We start from the raw sequence: 22,324 nt of genomic DNA, 5'->3' as shown, positions 1-22,324 counted from the left end.
GGGACCGGATCACAACCCGGGACTGCGATAACGCCACGTTCCCCCCCCCCCCCATCCCCTTCCACATCCTGCAGACCCCCCAAGTCAAGTCGCCGTTGAACTTTGTGCATTACTGTAAACGCTATTACCAAACAGGCTTTTTCACAAACTTCTTAACTGCACTACAGAGGACATAAATATAGATAATGGGCCCACAAATTAGACCGAGGACCCTCATCTGAGAGAGTTTTGCCCAAAAGATGCTTATCTCAGAAGACTTTTGGTCTCAGAGTGGATTTTTACACGAAATTGCAAGCAGATGGTGGCCAGCGAAGAGGTTTTTTCTTTTGATTGATGCACTGCTGCAGCACTGTTCTCACCATCCTTAAGAGGAGTTGTTTGTGTAATCTTGTAATGCCGGGTAGTTGCAGTAACTGTAAGGGGAACTGTATTATCCAAATTAGGTGCTCTCATGGGCCTCCAAAACCGACCGCCTAAAGCTCACATGACTGGGGAAAGGGTTCCACCAACATTTCCCCAAACAGATTTCAAGAACACAAACTCAGACTAATAATATACCTTCCCCAGGTGATAATAAAGTCTAATCCTATCAACCTGCCGTCGCTCCTACTGAAAGAACTCGGTGCAACGCAGTTCATTTGGTTATTTTGAACGCACACTTGGATGAACCAGTAGTTCCAAACCTGACCGCAAGTGGAGGAGCGGAGGCTTGTTGTTGGAAAGCCAGCGACTTTCAGTTTGCGGTTTGTTAGTTTTGAGATTAAGCAGTTGACAGCATGCGAATAGACCAGTTTATCTATCTTTAGAAACCGAGGGTTGTTGTTTTCGTGCCAAAGGGAATCACCGAGATCCGGGGTAGTTACACAACCAGAGGTGCGGTTAGGTTGTGGATCTCTTCCAAAGCCGACGTGACTAAAGTCAAGTTAGACGCATTATTCTTCCAATCGCCAACTCGATTTTGTGCGTCAGTTTGATGCACTGATTAACTAAAAACGTTTTGCTCTTTGGCATCTGATAACCCCACTTTGTTGGGGGGTGGTCGGTCTCCTCCTCTGATGTTTTGCATCACACCTCTTGGGTGTAATCTGTCAGAAGACACTGCGTTCTGGAGACGTGAGTCATGACAACAAATTAACCACGGTGCCAAAAAGCACTTGCTAACGTGGAATTTCTCTCTATTATCCCTGTGGTGCTTTTTTTCAAGATGCAACACAACTCTGTTGCTATTAAAGTTTTATATATATATATATATATATATATATATATATATATATATATATATATATATATATATATATAGTATCCTTAACTCTGCATGTAAAGCCTCACGAGTAATACAAACGAGGTCACGAGAGCTAAACACGGTAGCCGCAAGATTGTGCCTTCTTCTTCTTCTTCTCCACTGTGACTAAGGCTGAAAGCGTCCGCAGCACCATTCATGTCTCGTAGTCCTGGAGAGCATGATTCAATTACCGGCAGCTTACTGTAAGACAAATACAGAAATAGACCGGTGGGCGGTGTTGTGTTTCACTCAAGGTCAGGAGACTGTAAAATAATATCCTCTTGTAAAAGGCCGGATATGTTTCCCTGCAAACAGGGCGTTGCTGAGTTGACTGAATAGATGGGGCCGCGTATAATGAGAGTATTACTTTGAGATCACTGAATGCGTCCCGTCGATGGGTCAGCTCGGTTTTGATTGATTGATTTTTTTATTTTTTTATGTCGCCCACGTAAGCATACAAATCATCTATACATCGTGTTGCAATATTCACTGAACACCGTCTGGTACGACACAAAGTACACTGTGTGAACTCCCCGGCTGTACAGATGGAGCAAGTGTTATCTTGTTCCATCTGTAGTCTATTCAAAATGAACCGCTGGCCTTATTTCTCTATGCAAAGCCTACTGGCTTTTTTCATAACTTAAAAACATAAAACGTTGTATTATAGTCGTGATACTGTTGCTGGGATTTGGTACCAATACTGAAATAATACGTTTTGTGATAACTTACTTTGAAGAACACAAGCAAAAGAAGCCAAATCTTCAGTGTTATTTGCACCTGTGCAATACTTTTGCCCAGATAGAATACACTCAAATCAAGTCAATATCTGATTTAAGAATATGTTTACAAGAGCACAAATGTTGTGTAATGTTGGGTAGTTTTGCTACGCAGACGCACAACCTCGGTGCCAAAAAGTGTGACGGTTCTAAAACAAGACATGTTCTCTTCGGTTCCTCGGATCCATTCATTGCAACCCCCAGTCTGTGGTAATTATGAGGAATGTTTAATTAAACCGGCTACCGGTGGTATCAGTACATGCAGTATGTGTAGTATATGCAGTACATGTAGTACATGTAGTGTAGTACATGCAGTATATGAGGTATATGCAGTACATGTAGTTTATGCAGTACATATAGTGTATGCAGTATATGTGGTATATGTAGTGTATGCAGTACATGCAGTATCTCCATGGCGATGGTGCAGGATGGCCCCTGACCCACAGGGTCCCCCCCCCCCCCCCCCCCATCGGCTCTCTTTGCCCTAGTGAAGGATGCCTAAGCCTTGTGGCTGCAGGGCGCTGTGTGGCCCGTGGCGCTGACCTGTCAGTCCGTATCCATTTCCAGCATCCGATCTCGTCCGCGAATGGCGGAGCTCGCCCTCCCCCCTGGCCGTCGCCATGGAGACAGCCAGTCTGACCTGGAATGCCGCTGTTCAGCACTACTGAGGGTTTCGCTCCTCTTTTGGAAGAGCTGGAAGTATCAATTAAGGCCGTACCAGCCCCTTTATACACACACCCTGCAACCTGCAACCCCGTCCTCTAGTCTAATAACTAGCAATCGGAACTCAAGAGGACACCAATTTAACCAGATGCCACTTTCTCAAATTGCAGGAAAACACACTTCAACTGATGGGCCCTCCCGACTTGAGAGGGGCCATTGTTGCGCGCCTTGACCCTCCACCCCGCGCTCCTCCCCTCACCTTCCTCTGGCCCGTCTCCCCTCCGTGTCACATAACAAGCTGAGAACACACCTTTTTCCACCGGCCCCCAACAGGCGATCCTTTGACAAGCCTGGGCATCTGAAGGGCCATTCTCCAGGGACAGGGACCACAGGGGAAAGTGTGTAAATGATACCTGATGGCATGTAAAAAAGATCATTTGATAGGTCTAGATAGACTGACTTACCTGTCAAGACTAGAGTACTGCATGGTAAGAGCTAGAGTAACTGTGGGGCCCCCAAAAGAGACTGGAGTACTGTGCACTTTACAGATGTACACTTTGTGAGCTCACCTTCTACAGGACCTACAGGACCTACAGGACCCGCCTCTTTTGATGCTGGACTGACGTGGAGAAAGTTCCCCAACTCTTGGGGGACTTTTAAGATAGTTGCCCTCTTTTCCCAATTTGGTAGTCCAGGGTCGGTGCTCTCAAAGTGGTTTGCAAGCGTCGCTTGAACAGTCAGATGTATGCAGTTTAGTTTACGTCATACAAGCCTTGTGATCTTTTGTGTGTGTTGTTTTTGTGTTGTTTTTGTTGTCAACTGCATTCGTGCCATTCTTTATGCCCAGTGACGATGCCGAACCTCACATGAACTCTATTGTTTCTCCCGCAATCTGTTCCGTATTCTTACCTCTCAAGTAAACCAGGCGTTCCTTAAATGTAATCTCTAGGAGAGAAAAAGGGATCGGCTTTGGGGCGGGGCTACCTTGTGATTGGCCCAGGTTTTTTCCCTGAGTTTTAGTTTTTAAACGTTAACCTTTTCACTGAGTTTCTTTTTTTGCTTCCAGTTCGTAAAGGTTAATTGTTTTTTTTTTGGTCACCCCAAAAAAAATGTCTTCTTCAGCGTTCACTTGCACTTAGCTCCGCCCTCTTGTGTCACTTCTGGTTGCAAAAAAAAAACAAGATGGTGGACGAAAAGAAGAAAATGCCAAACTTGATGCTTCAAAACGTCTGTCCATGATCAAAGGGGTGGCAATACGATGACTACGTCCACTTAAACATTGCTAATCATACAAACATCGAATCGTCCGCCTATATAGCTGCATTTTCTGTCTGTTCTGTAGGGAAACACACTTCTCATATTACACCTTCAGAACATGCAGTTCATCCCATTGGAAAAAAACAGGCCTTACGCTTAAAAAAAAGTACGTAATGGATGCACTTATTCAACACTTTTTTTTAAATGGTCCGTTTCTTTTTTTAGATTACTGTGCAGCCAACTTTTTGAGCCTTTTGTTTTGTTGTTCATCCGCGCTACCATGTCAACCGTGTTTGGCGTTATCTATTTTTCAACAAACGGCGAAGCAGCAATAGTTAATGAGGGTGTAATCCTAACGACAGCACCCCGCAATTACTCCGTTGGCCCCGTGTGTGTTTACCTCAGGTGATTCACGGAGCTCTTCTGTGAATCCCTGCCAGTGTATCCAGAAACCTTTTTGAGGTGTGTGTGTGTGTGTGTGTGTAACTGCATGTGCAGCAAGAGTTTGCTTTGCTTTTTCAATCGCTCCATCATCGCCGAGTGACATTCCTCAACGCGCTGTGGAGGAAAGCGCAGTGTGTAATTTGCACTGTCTGAAGGAATTATTCAACTTCGGCTCAGCTGCTGCAAATCTGATGGGAAGTTCCTAAAAAAAGACCAGCGCTTCAGGGAAAAGAGGTCGGGCGATCACCACATAAATCAGCGTACCACGAGCACGAGGATTGCCCAGTAACAGATGTGACTTTGGCACTTGGCACCGTATTGCTCTGATGGGTCAGGAATACAAAAAAAAGTAGAAAAAAGAAAAGGCCCAACCCTCAGACCGTAAGCATGTCCTTCCTCAACCCCAAACGGAGGCTCCAGCAGCACAGCGTGCCTCCCTCCCTGCAGCCCTCCCTCATTCTCTCTGTTTCAACACATCCCTCTCTCGACTTCCTTCCTGCCCCACCCATTGAATTTTAATACCTGCCTGTCATGTTTTCTTCTCTTTTTCTCCCCCCTCTCCACCTCCCCCCTCCTTCACCAGACCCTTGCTGCGTATCTAGTAATTACCAGAGCACTGAGAAAACCCTTTCATTTAAAGGATTGGCAATTATCTCAGTGGAACACAATAAAATGGCTTCCCCTCAAGAGGAAGGGGAAGTTTGAGCTGCGGTACGCCGCTGCATGTCGCACCGCCTTGCTCTTGAAGTGGGCGCAGAGGTGGAGGTCCTGTAGGAGGTGTGTTTTTTTTTTCTTCTATTCTTCACCTCCTCCCGCTCAGATATTTGATAATCAAATAGCACGCTGGGAAACGCCGTGGGTCAAGTAGTGGGATTTTATTGCTGAGATTTGTTCCTCCTTGTTGTTAAGTCGCCGCTCCTAAAATATGAACGCAAGCTTAAATTGGAAAAGGGGGGAAATGGCGACCTTTAACCAGCCTTGATTTAAAGCTGTGGCCTGCTGTTCACCTCCAGGGCAATCTATAAAGTTGTTCAGGCCATTGTAAATAACACTTTTATGGCGCTGTGGGGAGAGTTTGATCCTAATACCACATCGGGACCAACGCCACTGTCAGGTAGATCATTCGTTGTTGTTTTTTTTAGAGCGGCAGCAAATGATACTCTGACAAAGCACCAAAAAATAAATAAGTAAATGAGCATAAAGTTGTAAAATCTACTATTTGGCGAAGTGTGGAAAAGGGGAAACTGTTGCATTTGGCTGAGGGAGCTTTTTTTAGTGTTTCAGGCTGTTCAAATTTAGAATGTGTTTGACTTAGTTCATCGAAGGCGTGCTCAAAAGATCGGGATCACTTAGCCAGATGTGGTGATGCAGCTAGTTAGCAGCAGTAGCAGCCTGCGTCCACCGTATCGCGAGGCTCCAAGCCAACTTGTTTTCCATTAGTTTAAGTGCTCAAATATTACACACCAAGCCCACTTTTTCACTTTCCCGACGCCGATTCCATGTGTCTTTACTGATACTGAGCACCTACACCCGATGCCAGAGCCCTCTTTCCACATTTAAAGTCTGTATACTGTGCTGTAACTCATTGAAATTATCTTTATGTAAGCCAACGTGAGGCCAAGTGCTGCTGCGGCACTAAAAACTGAGTTGGCAGCATCCCTGTGGGACTGAATAAATGTTTCTCGTGGCAGAAACAAAATTATTATTTTAATGTACACACTGTATTAATGAGGACCAGTCACATTAGGACCGGTACCAAATCCAAGTCAGGTCAACTTGAGCCCAACATCACACATTTGCCTTAGGGGGGTCTTTACAATCTGCACAGCGAGCGGCACCCTCTGTTATTGTTGAGCCTCGCTTCGGAATGAGGAAAAGTGGAAAAGCGGTGGAAACCTCAGTGAGAGCAACGGAGGACGGACTGACGTGCAATAGAGACGTACAGAATATACCAACGTAGTAAAATGGCAATATTGATCCAGCTAATGAGGTCAGTATCGGCAGATGTACTGAATTGCTAGTTAAAGAGTCAAATTCCTAAACCTCCAATACAATGGGGCCAAAGGAAACTTTTATTTTTGTGGGTTCCATTCGTCTCCATTTGTGTTGGATTCACAACAGAAATGTTCAGAACAAATGTTACGAAAATAAAGCTACTCATAGCATATATATTTATATATAATACATATATAATATTAAATATATATATATATGTATATATATATATATATATAATAAATATGTAAAAAAAATATATACTGTATATAACATTTTAAAAAAATATATATAAAAAAGTATTAAATATATATAATAATTATATAAAAATAAATATATACTGTATATAAAAAAATATATAAAAATAAAATATATAATATTAAATATATATAATAGATATATAAAAATAAATATATACTGTATATACAAAAATAGAATATATATAAAAAATATATATATTCTTATACAGTATAATAAATATATAAAAAACATATATATAATAAATATAAAATCATATAAATATATATGTAATATATATATATATATATATATGTATATGTTTAGTTTTTGGACCAGAAGAAGTTGAAGCAAGAGAACCACCTCATTGGTCGCTGCAGAGTTCAGCAGCATGTCGTTTTATTTCCTGCCTCCCGTGTCGTCCCAGTCGTCCTTTTTTCACAAGCGCCCCTCCAGTTCTGCTTCGACCCGCCTCGCAGCCCCACCTGTCGTTTTTTTTTTGCCGTCGGCTCGGCTCGGAGAGAGAGGCAAAGTTTGGCTGGAACAGCTGGTTGCCTTGGCAACGCTTTGTGCCACCGCAGCGGATTGGAACAGGAACTGGCCTATCCGTGTCAGTCTGCAGGCAGGATCTGGGCCATGCCTTGTGTTAACAGATTATCTGATTTCCATTCAGACGGCTCGGGTATCGGCCCCACTCCTCCGCGCTCTGGAAAAGCGACCCCGGCCAGCCTCTTTCTGAAAGCCCCCAGAGCCCTCCTCTCTTCTCCCATTTCCTGTCTTAATTACGCACTCCTTTGTGCCGCTGTTGTTTTTTTGTTTTTTTCTTCTTCTTCCTTCCCTCCTCCTCCTCCCCCCCCTGCCTCCCCTTCCCTCATCCCCTCCCTTCTTACTGTCTGTCTCTCTCTTTTCTTTTTTTTTGTGGAAAAGATGAGGACCAAGATTTTGAAGTTTGAAGTCTGTTGCGGGGACCGTCCTATAGCCCCCCCCCCCACCTCCCCCACTCCACCACACACAACCCAGCTCCCCCTCTCCCCTCCATCCTCTCTCCACCTGAAAGGGAATACTGTGTTTTCGATGCATAAAAGGCTTGGCGCTGTCAACGGGATGAATCCACCAGGGCCCATGGAAAACATACTCAGAGCTGCAGCTACAGTTTCTCTGAAAGGGGAGAGAGGAGGAAGAGGAAGAGGAGGGTGGATGGGTGAGTGAGGGAGGCAGCTGGAAGGGATTACTGTGCAGTTTCATAGGCAGCACAATTACAAACATACCGAGTGTTAACTTGGCTGTGCAGCATAACACCAGTGATGATGCTTTGGCTCTAGAATTGGGACATTTTTGTGTGTGATTGAAGCCTCCCCATGTGTGCAAGTTACACACAACTCCCTGAATCCTTTTTTGCAGGTACATTCAAGGCAAACGAGGGCACAAACTAAATGGTGGAGGTGTTGCGAAGACAATGGCCGTGTAAACCAAGTGGGCACCTCCGCTGTGACAAAAACAGGTTTGTCGCCGTCCGGCACCGGATCCGGTTACCAAGCCGGGGCATTGAGGCGAGACCGAGAGAGGGTGACCTTGTCTGTGGCGAAATCTGACACAGGTTTTCACATGCTGGGTGGGGGATTTCTTTTTTTCTTTCCTCTCTCTTCCTACCCGCCCTCTCCTTTTCTCTGTCTCGTTATCTCTCGGTGGCTAATTGCTTTGATGTTGTAGATTACATTTAACTTGCAGCTCTTATTGTGTGTGGTGTGCAGTGCAGCAAGACGTGAAAGCCCCTACGGTCGGACACAATTCACTCATTCAAAGCGACTGAATTTCTATTCTACGTTTGTATTGGTACATTTCACTTTCTAAAAATGTACAACAATGTATTTCTACTGACATAGGATGCAGATTTTCACCAGATTTTCTCTATGAAGAACCCAAATATAGTAGAAAACAAGCTAAATAAAAGCTGAAGAATCCTTGAAGAATCATGATTCAGGGCTCTGAAACTCAGAGAGATGATTGGAGTATTTTGGTATTAACAATTTTTTTTTTTTTTAAACCGCCACAGAAGCATTAACATGGGTTTATTCAGCAAGTGATCCACCTATAACCCAACTTTTCCAATTTTGACAACAGTTACAACTGTGCCTTGAAATGTATGCTAACCCGCGCTAACACCTCCTTTTAAAGCATCATGGCATGTAGCAAAGCTGAGGAAGCTAAGCCCATTAACTTACAGTAAACAAACTGGCCGCTGTGTTTGCTTAAGAGCCAACAAGCCCATAGTAATGCTAACTTGTCTGCTGCTAAGGCTAATGTTTGTTTGTTGGGCCTCGGCTCACAACAGCCACAGCAGGAAAGTGATGGTTAGGTGACAACAAGATAAATTGTTTGTTTGCTGACTGCTGTTAAGGCCGAAGAGCTAGCTAGCTGCTGTCCGAGAGCTTCCAATATGGCCGCTGAAGAGTGGAGCCAAATGGCCATTTTCATTTCCCTCGACAGGAAAGGTCTGAGTAGCGGCCATTTTTACGTGAAACCGTCGCCATTGCAAAGAATTGTAGCTGAATTATTTTATTTATATTGTCACTGCATAGGGGTGAGCGCCATTTTTCTTTTGAACTCGTCAAATGACCAGTTTATTGTCCATTTTTTCATTATATTTCTATGTCCAGGATACATGCTGAGTATCAGCGAAGCATGAATCATCTTTTCAAACAAGATGAACTGTACTTTATTAAGAATATGGGAAGCATATTTGTTATACTCATTCCATTCCATTATCCAAACGGCTTATCCCATTCTAGGGTCGTCATGATGTCTTTAAATCTAAGGAGCACGTCTTAATGGAGAAGCACATGTCGACAGAACGATGACTTATTTAAAAATCGCTTGTAAAAATCCCTTTTTCATCAAGTAATTGAACTATGATGAACTCATCTTTCCACTTCTTCTTACTCGGCAGCGTGCGCTCTGCTGTCAGATGTGTGAAAGGTGTCACATCGTGATGAAGAGATTAGGCAAGTGAGAGAGGGAGGGGGAGCATCACCCTTTTCTCTTCGGCTCTATGCCTTACTCCAGCGTGAGATATTGTCTCTATTAACACGCCTTGTATTTTCTGTCTGGCAACACACACACATCTACATGTAGAGACACACACTCCCGTCTCTCACCTCGGCCCGGTCTCGGCTCAGTGCGAGAGTAAACAAGCTAATGTTTAGATTTCACGGAAGTGGAAACTTATCCGGTCGGGTCTGCTCTGTCACTCAGCAACGTGCCTGTTTATGTTTGTCTCTTTGCTAAGTATCTGTGAGTAGCGGCACATGTGAGCATTCAAGTCTCTTTGTGTGTGTGTGTGTGTGTGTGTGTGTGTGTGTGTGTGTGTGTGTGTGTGTGTGTGTGTGTGTGTGTGTGTGTTGCACACATTCCTTCATTTTGAGCCTTAGAGTTGGGAGTTGCAAACAGGCTGCCGGTGGCCTCCCCAGACATTGAGCAGGGCCTCGGGATGATGATGATGGTGATGATGATGATGGTGGCCGTAGAAGTGATGGAGGGACAGGTGATCTACAATGATCTCTAGACACATTGCTAAAAGTCTGTCGACCTTTTTTCGGGGTATTGTTCCGACGGGCCAATACTACGAAACCCCAAGAGTTAAAAACGAAATCCAGAATACAAGCGCCCATTGGTCTAAATGCCGTTTCTCCAAAAAGACGCACATGGCTAATTGTCATGTAGAAGGATATTATTGATTCTTCCAGATGTATTTTCTCGGTGATAGCATGACCCACCACTCTGCCTCATATCACCTGTCAGGTTTAGGCGTGAGATCAGTTAGGTTTTAAGGGTAAGAACCAGAGGCAGAGCGGGGTCATACCTTCGCCACGGTAGAATATATTGAGACGTAATAATTAGCCATGTGCTTCTGTTCATTGTATGGAGTGTTTCTGGCCTCAGAGTAATGGGCCTTCGGAAAACAATGGCCGTTTGTTTTCAGGGTAACGGGCTGTCAGACAAATGGGCTTTCGGGCCAATGAGACGTTTTTCGGACTATTGGGGTTTTGGAATGACCATAAAGGCCAACGCACCTCCTCTTTCTTCCACTAAGCTACAGCCTTTCAAAATATGTTATGCAAAGTAGGCTTGCAAAAGAACATTGATGATAGATTTCAGAATCGCATGCATGTGATAAAGTTATTGCACTTGACAGTAAAGTCGGTGAAGTTTTGAAAGGAGTCTGACAAAGATTGAAAATATTTAGAAAAACGCAGCCAAGACACAAAATGTTTTTTTTTCTAAAAATATGTAATTAGTAAACACCTGAATATTGATCTAGGAGGGTTTATCTGAGATGAATCCCTGCTATCACGCTTACGTCTCCAAAAAGCCACATCTTAGCTGGAAGTGAGCGTTGGTTCTTTCCGATGCATTAAAGATTTATCAGTTGATTGGTTGATCTTTATGGCCTTACGAGTGCTTTTGCAGGATTTTCCATTGCTTTTTATTCATTTCAGTCTTGCTTGAGGTAATTTTTACTGCCGTGAAACATCATCTGATTTAATAAAAAGAAGTCTGCCAGTGATGCAATAATTGACATAACTGAGGATTGTCTTTCCTCAAGTATCTACAAGTGGATGTAGGAGTCGACGAAAACCCACAACTGTCTTCAAAATAAATAAAAACTTGAACATGAACAGCAGTAAAGTATTTAATCTGCAACAAAATGTGCAAAAACACCGGTATAGTCCTTTAAAGTGCCATATAGGTGCAAGGTGAACCTCCTGCCTTGTGGCTCCGGCGAGTTCTTCAAAGCAATAAACCCCCCGAAGTCCTCGTCTTTTCTTTCTTTTTCTCTCTTTTTTTTTCTCCACCACTACACGAAGCGGACGACAAGGGCTGTCAGAGAAACACAAAGCACTCTGGGTTGCGTGTTAGGAGCCGCCTGAATGGCACCAGGCCTAACGAGAGCCCGGCAGGGACCCCGAGGTGGGCCTGGCACCTGCAGTCTGTGTCTGGGGGGGGAGAGAGGGGGAGGGGGTGGGGGGGGGGGGGGGGTGGGGGGGGCTCTGAGTGTGTACATGTCAAGCTGCATTCTACTGTATGCATGAGCACATTTAAAGTAATATTTGGCCGTCGCAACCAAAACCTCTTAAGTGAGAAAAAAACACATCTTGACTTAAAGATTCTGAATTTTTTAATTGACGTTTTTAAGACAAATAAGAGAAATCCTCCGTGTCAGTTGTTGTAGTTTGTTCATTATTTTGGCTACATAATATGTAGTATTGTAAGGGTAAACATTTAGTAATTGTGCGATACTTTGATAGACCCCATGAAGCAAAGCTGGGTTACTAATCATGCAAAGTGGGCACCAGAATTGCAGTTGCCCCAAAAGCTCCAGGCTTTAAATGATTTAAATAAAAATGAGTTTGTGGACATCAAAAGGTCCTGCATGAAGCCCCGCCCATCCAGAGAAGAGTTCCTGTGTCAGAATTGGGTTTCAATACCTTTTGACCAGTTGTGTGCATACATGTAATACAGTACTGAATACTCCCGACACTCTGGGCTTGAAATGGACATTTTTATGGACGAAATTGTGATTTTTTTTTTATTGATTTAAGAAATGAATGAGTCATTTGTTACAGCCCTTATTTTAACTTCTTCTGATCCCATCTCTTCTCTGTTTGAATCACATATTTCAAATGATATAATTATTATTATTATTATTGCTATGGCACCATGGTGTGATTATAATACTTGATCAATGGATGTAATTTTGTGACCTGATTGATCCATCCGACCTATTTGAGATATGCTCTGCCGTTGTCTGGTACAATACAATAATGAAGGTCGATAGACCGAAACACTGCTGATGTACATCCCTGAATGCAAAGCAAGAGGAAGTCTTATTGCTCTATATCGGTGATAGTGGCAATAATGGCATCAAATGAGAAAAAATAGCCAGAATAACTATCAGAGGGGTGGACATGACGGTCACCGAGAGTTTGGAGGTTGCCCACGAGCTTCTGGAGCAGATTATGGAAACCAGGCCTGGCGAGTTTACGCCGAACGCAAGGCCCCGTAGAATTAAACTGCGAACTGCGGACAGCTCACAGGAAACACCTCTTTGTAAAGCAAACATACATTTATTTTATGGCAGCCGCTCCACTGCTTTTTTTATTTTGGGCTCCAATGAGTTGACATTTCAACATGGCCTCCGTCTAATTTCCTCTGCTTTTCTTCACCTTTTTTTTTTTTTGTCTGGTGGTCGACCCTCCGCGCACACACACTCACTCACACACACACTCACACACGCTCTCTCTACCTACCTATTCCTAACAAAATAAGGCTGCTATTTTGCCAGTGGCCATTTTTATTTCCGTGGAGGTGTGAGGGCCAGCCAGCCGGGGTTGTTTTGACAGATTCAGGGACTTTATTGCGGCCCCCAGGGCAGCTGTAGGGGTGTGAGCGACTCCCACCTCCACTCCCTCCACCCCAGACCCAAAAGGAGAGGAACACAGCTGCTGCTACTTCTTCTCCCCCTCCCACCCCTCATCTCACTCAGCCCCTTCACCTGGTCTCCATATGATTGTGACCCTCACACACACACACACACACACACACACACACCATAAAAGGTAAAAGAGGTGTGACATCTAATTCTGTAATGACCCTGCGCTCTGCAAACACCCACCCTGTGACACACACACACACACACACACAGCTCTGTGGTCCTGCCAGGATTACAGTCTGACTCCTGCTGGGGCCACACATGCTAAAAAGGAAAATGTGTAAATTCATGACACATAGGACAAAAAAACAAACGCCAAACTTGACGTGTGACAGGAAACAATCGTGTTTTTTATCGCAGCGTATAAACTTTTTTCCCCGTACCTTGCAGTAATAACAATGTACTTGCAAAGTGTATTGCGGCGCAGCAGCGTTGCCAAAAGGGTTGAGAGACACAAGCAGTCAAGAGACCACGCCGGTTTTAAGCAAAGACCCAGTTTGATAAAACGAAGAGAAAAAGTATTTATACCCAAACAGCCAACGCAATTTCAGCATGAGGGATTCCTGCCGTCGGTTCAGGTGTCCTCACTTTCATTTTATTTTCATGCAAAGACTGTGATTCAGATCATCTGGCTTGGGGTTTGTCTCACATCTGTATTTACTCTGCCGGACGTTGTTGTTGTGCAATTGTATTTATTTATTTATTTTCAGATCTCAGCATTTACTTTGGTGGTGGAAAATCTCTTATATAGGCATTCCTTTAGTGGGTTTCTGAAAATGCATCCATTCACGTTGCTGTAAAGCTCTATTAGTTACATGTTTTTAAATCAGAAGTATAAAAAAAGGTTGATGTTCCTCCTCAATCACATTTTCTTTTCACAGTTTTTTTTCAGTTGGTATTCCCGATCGTGCCAAAGTAGTCAATTTCTAAAAATCAAATATCACCTGTTGAAATGGTTTAGTATCTCATTATGGAAACGTCCTCCTGGCCGTGCAGAGCGCGTGGGACAGTATGGGGTTAACAGCGCCAGAGTTATTTGGTTCTTGGACACGGTGGCCTCGGCAGCCGGATGCAAGTTTGACTCAAGGGCAAAATCCAGAGTGAAAGCCTCTCATGTTTTTGACTGGCTGCCAACTCTCTCTCTCTCTCTCTCTCTCTCTCTCTCTCTCTCTCTCTCTCTCTCTCTCTCTCTCTCTGTTCCTCCTCTAATCCCCTCCCACATCAAAATCAGGACTGACATAAAGCAGGTCCGGTCCCCCTCTCACCCAAAGTTATGTCATCTCATAAGAAAGATGTGTGCAAAACTCTTCAGCCGATAAGCCAATAGATGTCGAGGCATTTGAAGGAACTGTTTTTTCTGTTCACTGCAAAAATGTGGTTCAAAAAGCTTCACATGTAAAACCAAAAAGGTTCATGTCCCAGAATATGTATCGGCAATGAGAATACACTCCTTTTAGAGTAATCGATGCAGAGATTCGTCTCTCGTGTCGTGGGATGATGCACAAATAGCACATTTTCCGTGGATGTCGTTCGGGTTTTTGCCATTTTTTAAAAGTGTGTTGCGCAATCGGCTTGAACGGATTCTCCAGTGTGAAAACAAACACCCTCCCGAGAGATGCAAGAAAACCAACCTGGTGCTGGATTCAAGTGTCTGGGCCAAGTCTGACAATGCCTTCCGACAAAAGAACGTAATCCATCAAGGTACAACCGTGTTGATACATCCCAAATTTGAGTAGCTACTTTCAGTGATTTAGCAGCAAAGTAGACTGCAGAATGACTGTAGTACCCGAGAGATGGGTTTAGTTTTATACTTAGCGAGTTCCCTGTATTCATTTCCCAAATGTGAACTCCAGAAGTCGACCTCTGTGACCTTTCTGTGAGCGCTCTGCATTTTTTGTTTTGTTCGGTGTGCGTTGTGTGTAAATCCAGGGTGGCCCTTCTCCGAGTCAGTATGACTCACCCAGACCTCTGAGGATTGCGGGCTGACAGGTTAGGAAACCACATACAGCAAATGCCTCGAGGCAAGGGAACAAAGTCACGTCTCCTCGGGCAAGACGCTTATTCAGCCAGGCGGCCTGCTGTCATCCTGCACGTTAGCAAAAGCACCACCGACAACAACAAAAAGAAGACTTCAGCACATGTGCGGGGAAGAACTTAGTCATCGTGTTCAGTGTCAGTTTCTTTTTCATTGTGCGTTTGATCTGAAGCAACCAGGCAGATCCCATCTTGACTTAGCCGCGCCGTGCCTAAGAATAAGACACCTGAAATGCGGAGGCGTCCGTTTGTAAACAGTTTGCAGACGTAGCTTCAGAGGAGGTCAGATCCAAGCCGGGGGCCAAGAATGTGCTCGGCGGCAACGCTCCGAGGAGAAGATTCCCAGCATTCCTCGCTGGTCGGGAGGGGGAGAGGCACCGGCCTTCGCAGATAGGAAGTCGTCTGTCATTAGGGGGTAATCACTTCTTGAGGAGGGTTGCAATGCCAGGAATGATTACTGTTGTTATGGGCAGTGAAAGAGAGAGAGCGGATACCTCCTTCGTGTGTTTTGATCAGCATGAAGGACGCTCTCACCATCGCACTCCGCTTGTTGCTGTGCAGATTTAGTGGCGTACGAATGCTTCAATGTTGACTTAAAGCCAGTTGGTATTTCTTACCTAGAGGCATTTTTCTAATTGCTAATGGCTCATGTGTAATGATGCCGATCATGTCAGCGGTGCAACAAGGTGGATGCGAGCCGTCATGCGGACTGCTGGAAGAAAAGGATCATTTATCCAACTGCCTTTTTTTTGTCGATGGTGGGTTCTCTGTCTCCCACGCCACTTATCTCTGTTTGTTTGCAGGCTTTGGGTTCTGAGGTCCTCTCAAGTGGCTTGTCTGGGTCTCTTAGTCTGGCTGGTTTTGTCCTCTCTCTCCCCTCCTTCCTTCCCTCCCTTCGTCTCTTGCCCTCTGCCAGGCGAGCCAAGACTTCAGGTGGAATGATGCCGTTCCGAAAAGAGCCCGTCAACGCTTGCCCAACATGCCAAGCCAAGTATTTGTCTCTCGGGGTCCCCCCTTCACCTCCTCCTTCTCTTCACTTTCCTCCTCCTCCCCTCCTCCTCCCCCCGGATCCTTGAGAACAGGAAGTGTATCTTGTTAAGTGATGGATGGGCCCCCTGCTCTCGCTCAGAGGAAAGAGAAGAAAAAAACCCTTTCTTTCCCTCCAGGGCAGTCAGATGAGTTTAGCAGTCTCAGGGCTGAGGGTCGGCTCCGCTTTTCGGGAGCACCTTGGAACCCTCGGAGCCCTTGAGGGCCTGGAAGCCACGGGCACGTCTCCATTATGCGTGTGGAGAGAATTAACGACTGATAGCGTTGCAGTCGGCGTCTTTGCACTAAAAATATGGAATCCGAAAACTAAAAAAAGCCCAAGTGGAAGAACGTAATTGTGCATTTGTGTGCATGCTGTCTGTCTGTCTGTGGGAGTTATTTATCCGAGGGTCAGCAGGTTTGTGTTGGCTTGCAGCCGCCAGATTCTTCCAGGGTTTGCAACTCAGGAAGTGTCCCTGGCACGTTGTACCGTGCAGAGCGCAATACGCACCGCCGCGACTGGCTAGACCTGATGTGACGATGACAAACTGCAATGCACCCGTCTCACCTCCTGCACACAGACCTACAGTACCCCGTCTCTCCTCCTGCACACAGACCTACAGTACCCCGTCTCTCCTAATGCACACAGACCTACAGTACCCCGTCTCTCCTCCTGCACACAGACCTACAGTACCCCGTCTCTCCTCCTGCACACAGACCTACAGTACCCCGTCTCTCCTCCTGCACACAGACCTACAGTACCCCGTCTCTCCTAATGCACACAGACCTACAGTACCCCGTCTCTCCTAATGCACACAGACCTACAGTACCCCGTCTCTCCTCCTGCACACAGACCTACAGTACCCCGTCTCTCCTAATGCACACAGACCTACAGTACCCCGTCTCTCCTCCTGCACACAGACCTACAGTACCCCGTCTCTCCTAATGCACACAGACCTACAGTACCCTGTCTCTCCTAATGCACACAGACCTACAGTACCCCGTCTCTCCTCCTGCACACAGACCTACAGTACCCCGTCTCTCCTAATGCACACAGACCTACAGTACCCCGTCTCTCCTAATGCACACAGACCTACAGTACCCCGTCTCTCCTCCTGCACACAGACCTACAGTACCCCGTCTCTCCTCCTGCACACAGACCTACAGTACCCCGTCTCTCCTCCTGCACACAGACCTACAGTACCCCGTCTCTCCTAATGCACACAGACCTACAGTACCCTGTCTCTCCTAATGCACACAGACCTACAGTACCCCATCTCTCCTCCTGCACACAGACCTACAGTACCCCGTCTCTCCTAATGCACACAGACCTACAGTACCCCGTCTCTCCTAATGCACACAGACCTACAGTACCCCGTCTCTCCTAATGCACACAGACCTACAGTACCCCGTCTCTCCTCCTGCACACAGACCTACAGTACCCCGTCTCTCCTCCTGCACACAGACCTACAGTACCCCGTCTCTCCTAATGCACACAGACCTACAGTACCCCGTCTCTCCTAATGCACACAGACCTACAGTACCCCGTCTCTCCTCCTGCACACAGACCTACAGTACCCCGTCTCTCCTAATGCACACAGACCTACAGTACCCCGTCTCTCCTAATGCACACAGACCTACAGTACCCCGTCTCTCCTAATGCACACAGACCTACAGTACCCCGTCTCTCCTCCTGCACACAGACCTACAGTACCCCGTCTCTCCTAATGCACACAGACCTACAGTACCCCGTCTCTCCTCCTGCACACAGACCTACAGTACCCCGTCTCTCCTAATGCACACAGACCTACAGTACCCCGTCTCTCCTAATGCACACAGACCTACAGTACCCCGTCTCTCCTCCTGCACACAGACCTACAGTACCCCGTCTCTCCTAATGCACACAGACCTACAGTACCCCGTCTCTCCTCCTGCACACAGACCTACAGTACCCCGTCTCTCCTCCTGCACACAGACCTACAGTACCCCGTCTCTCCTCCTGCACACAGACCTACAGTACCCCGTCTCTCCTCCTGCACACAGACCTACAGTACCCACTAACCTGCGGGAAGAACCTTGACATGAAACTTATTCTCACGTCTGTTTCATAGTCGGCTTGCTCGACGCATATTATCAAGTTCCCCGAGTCTCGAGCCCTTATACGTTTAATTTAATAGCCATCATCTCCCTGATAATATAAATCCTTATATTCTGCAGATATTTTCCATTACTCTTCATGCCTATTAAAGTTCAGGTCAGCGAGGTCAGTATAACACAGCTATGCAGCTGGAGTTGGTTGTGTCTATGAAAGGTCCAGTTCTCAAGGGAAGTCAGTCACACGGCTGCGCACTTCAACACTCACAACTGTTTATCAGTATGTTGACATTAGTGAAGCAGACGGGTCGTTGCACGGTCCAGTCTTGTGAGAAAAGATGAGAACACGGGATTCTCCTCCTCTTGACAGGATAGAGCCAATCAGATGTGAGGACGAGGCGAGACGAACCTGTGACGATAACCTGTGTATGAAAGGCCCCACTTCCGTTTGGGGGGCAGTGGTTCTGGACCCAACCTGCGTGTTGCTGTACCACTCACTGCTTTTGCAATTGCAGCGCTGAGTACTTTGCTTGTGATCAGTTAGTAAATAAATATAGAGAACGAGAGAAGTTGTTGAACTGAGTTCTTCTGGAGGCTACACCAGGCATCCAATAATTAGCACGCATTAACATCCCAACAGAATCACAGTGCCGTTATTCCTCTCCGTCTGGGTTATAAACCGTCCGCTACAAGCAGACCCTCTCCGTAAAGAGTGGAATAATCCACAGACCTGAAAAACAAGAGCATTTCCTCTCATGATCCATTGCTCCTTTGTCAGCCATGGCTCTGTTGTGGTTACCTAAGGGTAGCTACTAATGTTTGTCTCCAGTTTCCATCCTCTCATGTTCCACACACACATACACAGGAACACACACACGAAAAGCAACAGATAAAAGGCAGGAAAACTGCCCATCGCCCCAGCGAACGGGAATCGGTTGTCCAGAGGGGAAATAAAGATCAACCATAAAACAAAAACTCTTAAAACGCATCCCGGCAAAGACGAGGACACAGTTTGATGTTTCCCGTCTTACAACCTTGAGCTTAGGGCGGCAACTCTGATTTCAACCAGGGAAGCAGCAGGTGACAAAACAATCGCACCTCGACGTCCACACGGTTGTTTAAATCCCCATTTTCTCAAGGCAGGAGTTCTTGAACATGTTATCTTAAAAGTTGAGGTTCAAAGTTGAAAAAGCGATTTTTCTTTTTAAATTATTTTTCATCATTGTTTCATCTGTCACTTTACTTTTAAGACTAATTAAGCCTTCAGCCTAGAAAATGTCAGAAAACAAGTGTGAATATAAACTTTCACAATTACCCAGAGCCCAAATTGACATTTAAATGACTTAAAAGACATTTGGTTCACAAGAATAGAGAAAAGCAGCACATTTAAACAAAATGATCTCTTCAGTATTACTCTGTTTGGCCACCTTTACTGAAATGCTTAACCTTTGCATATTATCCTGCTTTCCCCCTCTTTAGAGCAGACAGGTTGATTTACTATTAATGTCCATGGACAATAAAAGCTACAAGGAGGCCCGGCGCCGGGCCTTGAGGGCCTTTTGAGAAACGAGCCTAGCAGTGTGATGTCTGTGTAAACCAGAGTTCAAAGGGCTGCTGGTCCGGTCCCTCCAACCTTCACTGATCACTCCTGACGTGACCTCCTGCACGGCTTGCGTCTGCGTGTGTCTCCTGCCTCGTCTCCGTCCCGGGCCGGGGTTTAGCCCCGCTGTGGCCTGTCTGGCCCGGAGCCAGGGGCTGCGCCGCCTTTACAACGAGGCCTCGCTGAGACTCGGGGGGGAAGGAGGGGGGGACACACAACAATAAAGCTGTCAGTTCCAGTTGCTGTTTGTTTTTTCTTGTTGATTCTCTCAAGAAGAGTCGACTGCATTTTGCTATTTTTGTCCAAATCCGTCCCTGTCCCTGAACCAAACGGTACCACACACACACACACACACACACACCGTACCACAGCTCGTCACCGGCGGGCCGAGGAGCCGGCATATTTGTCTGTGCGTCGGCCCGTCTGCGTCGGGGAGGCGCCTGCCACTTAATGACGTCTGACAAGCGAGACAGCGGCGGCTCTGGGTACTCAAGGACTGTTTTGGGGTCACGGAGCTGTGATCTGTAGGAAGTGGAGGGTTTATCAGATAACGTCAACACTGTCTCCCCTCTGACTGCCAGGAGAGGAAAAACTTACATTTCAGGCATTTGGTTTATGGTTCTGTCTAAAAAAAATAAAAATAATAAAAAGGTCTACGGTCAAGGCAGCAGGAGCGGAGGCTTCAAGTAGAGCTACATCATAACAAGCTAGCAGTGAGAGGGGGGGGGGGTCAAAGGTCAGAGCCAGAGTGTCATGACTATTTCTATGACGCCAAATTGATGATGCACAAAAGACATTTCAGTAACATGTGTGACCTTCAGCGAGCCAAAGAAGCTTCCAGCATTGATGTGAAAGCCTAAACTTGACAAACTTGTGTTTTCCTTTTCTTCCCCGTCCCTCAGGCTCTGATGCGTCCGGGTCGCCTCGACCGCATCGTCTACGTTCCTCTTCCAGACGCTCCGACCCGACGGGAGATATTTTCGCTGCAGTTCCGCGACACGCCCGTGGCCCAAAACGTGTCCCTCGACGAGCTGGTGACTCGCACCGACAAGTATTCTGGAGCCGAGGTGAGTCACGGTTCCTTTTCCCCGGTTCATGATGCGAGCAGCGGGGAAACCCAAAAAATATTTTGGTGCAGATTAGACGAGTTGGAACTCAAGCAACTCAAGCTGAGTGAATAAACATTGTGTTTAATCATCCAATGCAAAATGGATTCACAAGCCTCCAACTCAATCTTCTGACTGCTGCTGACCAAATAAGAAAACTCAATGGAAGTGAGATGTTCCTGCGCTTTTCCATGATGCGCGTGTGTGTGTCTGTGCGTGTGTGTGTGTGTGTGTCGTGTCTGTGCTGCGTCACACTGCGCCCTCGTGATCCCGCGGCGTGCCGGGAGTTAATCGCACAAACACTCCTTTGTGTGACAGGTTTGTCTCTCCGCGTTGGTCTGTCTTGTGATCCACGCCGCTACGCCGCTAAGAAACCGCGAGGAAAAAAGGGGCACCATTTTAAACAGAATGTGTCACCTTTTGGCCGAGAAATCATGTTTGTAGCTCTCCCATAAGATGGACACGATGTCTTTCCCCCTGAATGTAAATCCCAGCTGTGTATTGAGACGTCAAAGGTCACGGACGTGATATAAATGTCAAGCGTTTGTTTTTAATGATTCAGACGCGACCGTTTCTTGGCAGGTTTTAAAACACAGATCTCATTGTTGGTCTGTGTGGCGTGTTTGTGTGCAGAAGAATTTGTGACGAGTTGTTTCATTCTTTTCTCCGCCTGAGAGGAGTGCAGGAGGCCAAGTGTTTGCATCTTGAAGCAGTTTTTTCTTAATCAGCTCCTTATCATAAGCAGCAGTGTCCCACATGGACACGTTGTCCACCAGAGGTAGAAGCACATTGGTTAGTCACAGATTTTTGTTTTGCGTTTCCCAAAGCAGACCCATGTGAACTCTACCTGAAACCCCCACATCATTGTTTTTCAAAATAAGAGACCCAAAAGGATGTTTTTTGTTGTTTTTACATTCGTCTTTTAGAGAGACTACTCCAGATGTTGAACATTTGAACTTGACATTTAGTCCCTGTCAATCAAACTCAAGAACGCACTAGTTTGGTCTGGAGCGGACCAGAAGAAAAGCTCAGGAGAGGTGTTGTCGTAACGTTAATGCTTATTTCCAGGCCTGGAAAAGTCCTTGAAAAAAATAAAACCCCCGAAGTTTGGGAAAAGTCATGCAAATGTGTTATATTCATGTGTTCATGACGTTCATTTCCGCTGACTTTGAAATAATGAATATGCTTTTAAAAGAAAGATGCTCAGAATATAAGCAGGCATACATACAGGCATCTATATAAATGTTTATTCTTTTAATCAAACTATTGTCTCATTCATTTGAGTCATTTAAGGTTTACTGTATGCTTTGGAATTCTCAT

General features: G+C 45.7%; 1 protein-coding gene across 1 annotated transcript in view; it reads left to right on the top strand.

Moving 5' to 3' along the window:
• afg2a (AFG2 AAA ATPase homolog A) overlaps positions 1-22,324 on the top strand; it is a gene marked incomplete at its 5' end in the record, with an annotated part of 97,838 nt that overhangs the window by 60,133 nt on the left and 15,381 nt on the right. The window contains one exon of the mRNA XM_079228262.1: positions 20,801-20,965. Coding sequence (XP_079084388.1) covers positions 20,801-20,965 — 165 coding nt within the window. The remainder of the gene's footprint in view (positions 1-20,800; positions 20,966-22,324) is intronic.

The sequence above is a fragment of the Taurulus bubalis genome (genome assembly GCF_910589615.1).
Source record: "Taurulus bubalis genome assembly, chromosome: 13".
NCBI classification, from domain to species: Eukaryota; Metazoa; Chordata; class Actinopteri; order Perciformes; family Cottidae; genus Taurulus; species Taurulus bubalis.
This window is presented reverse-complemented; position numbering and strand designations above follow the sequence as displayed.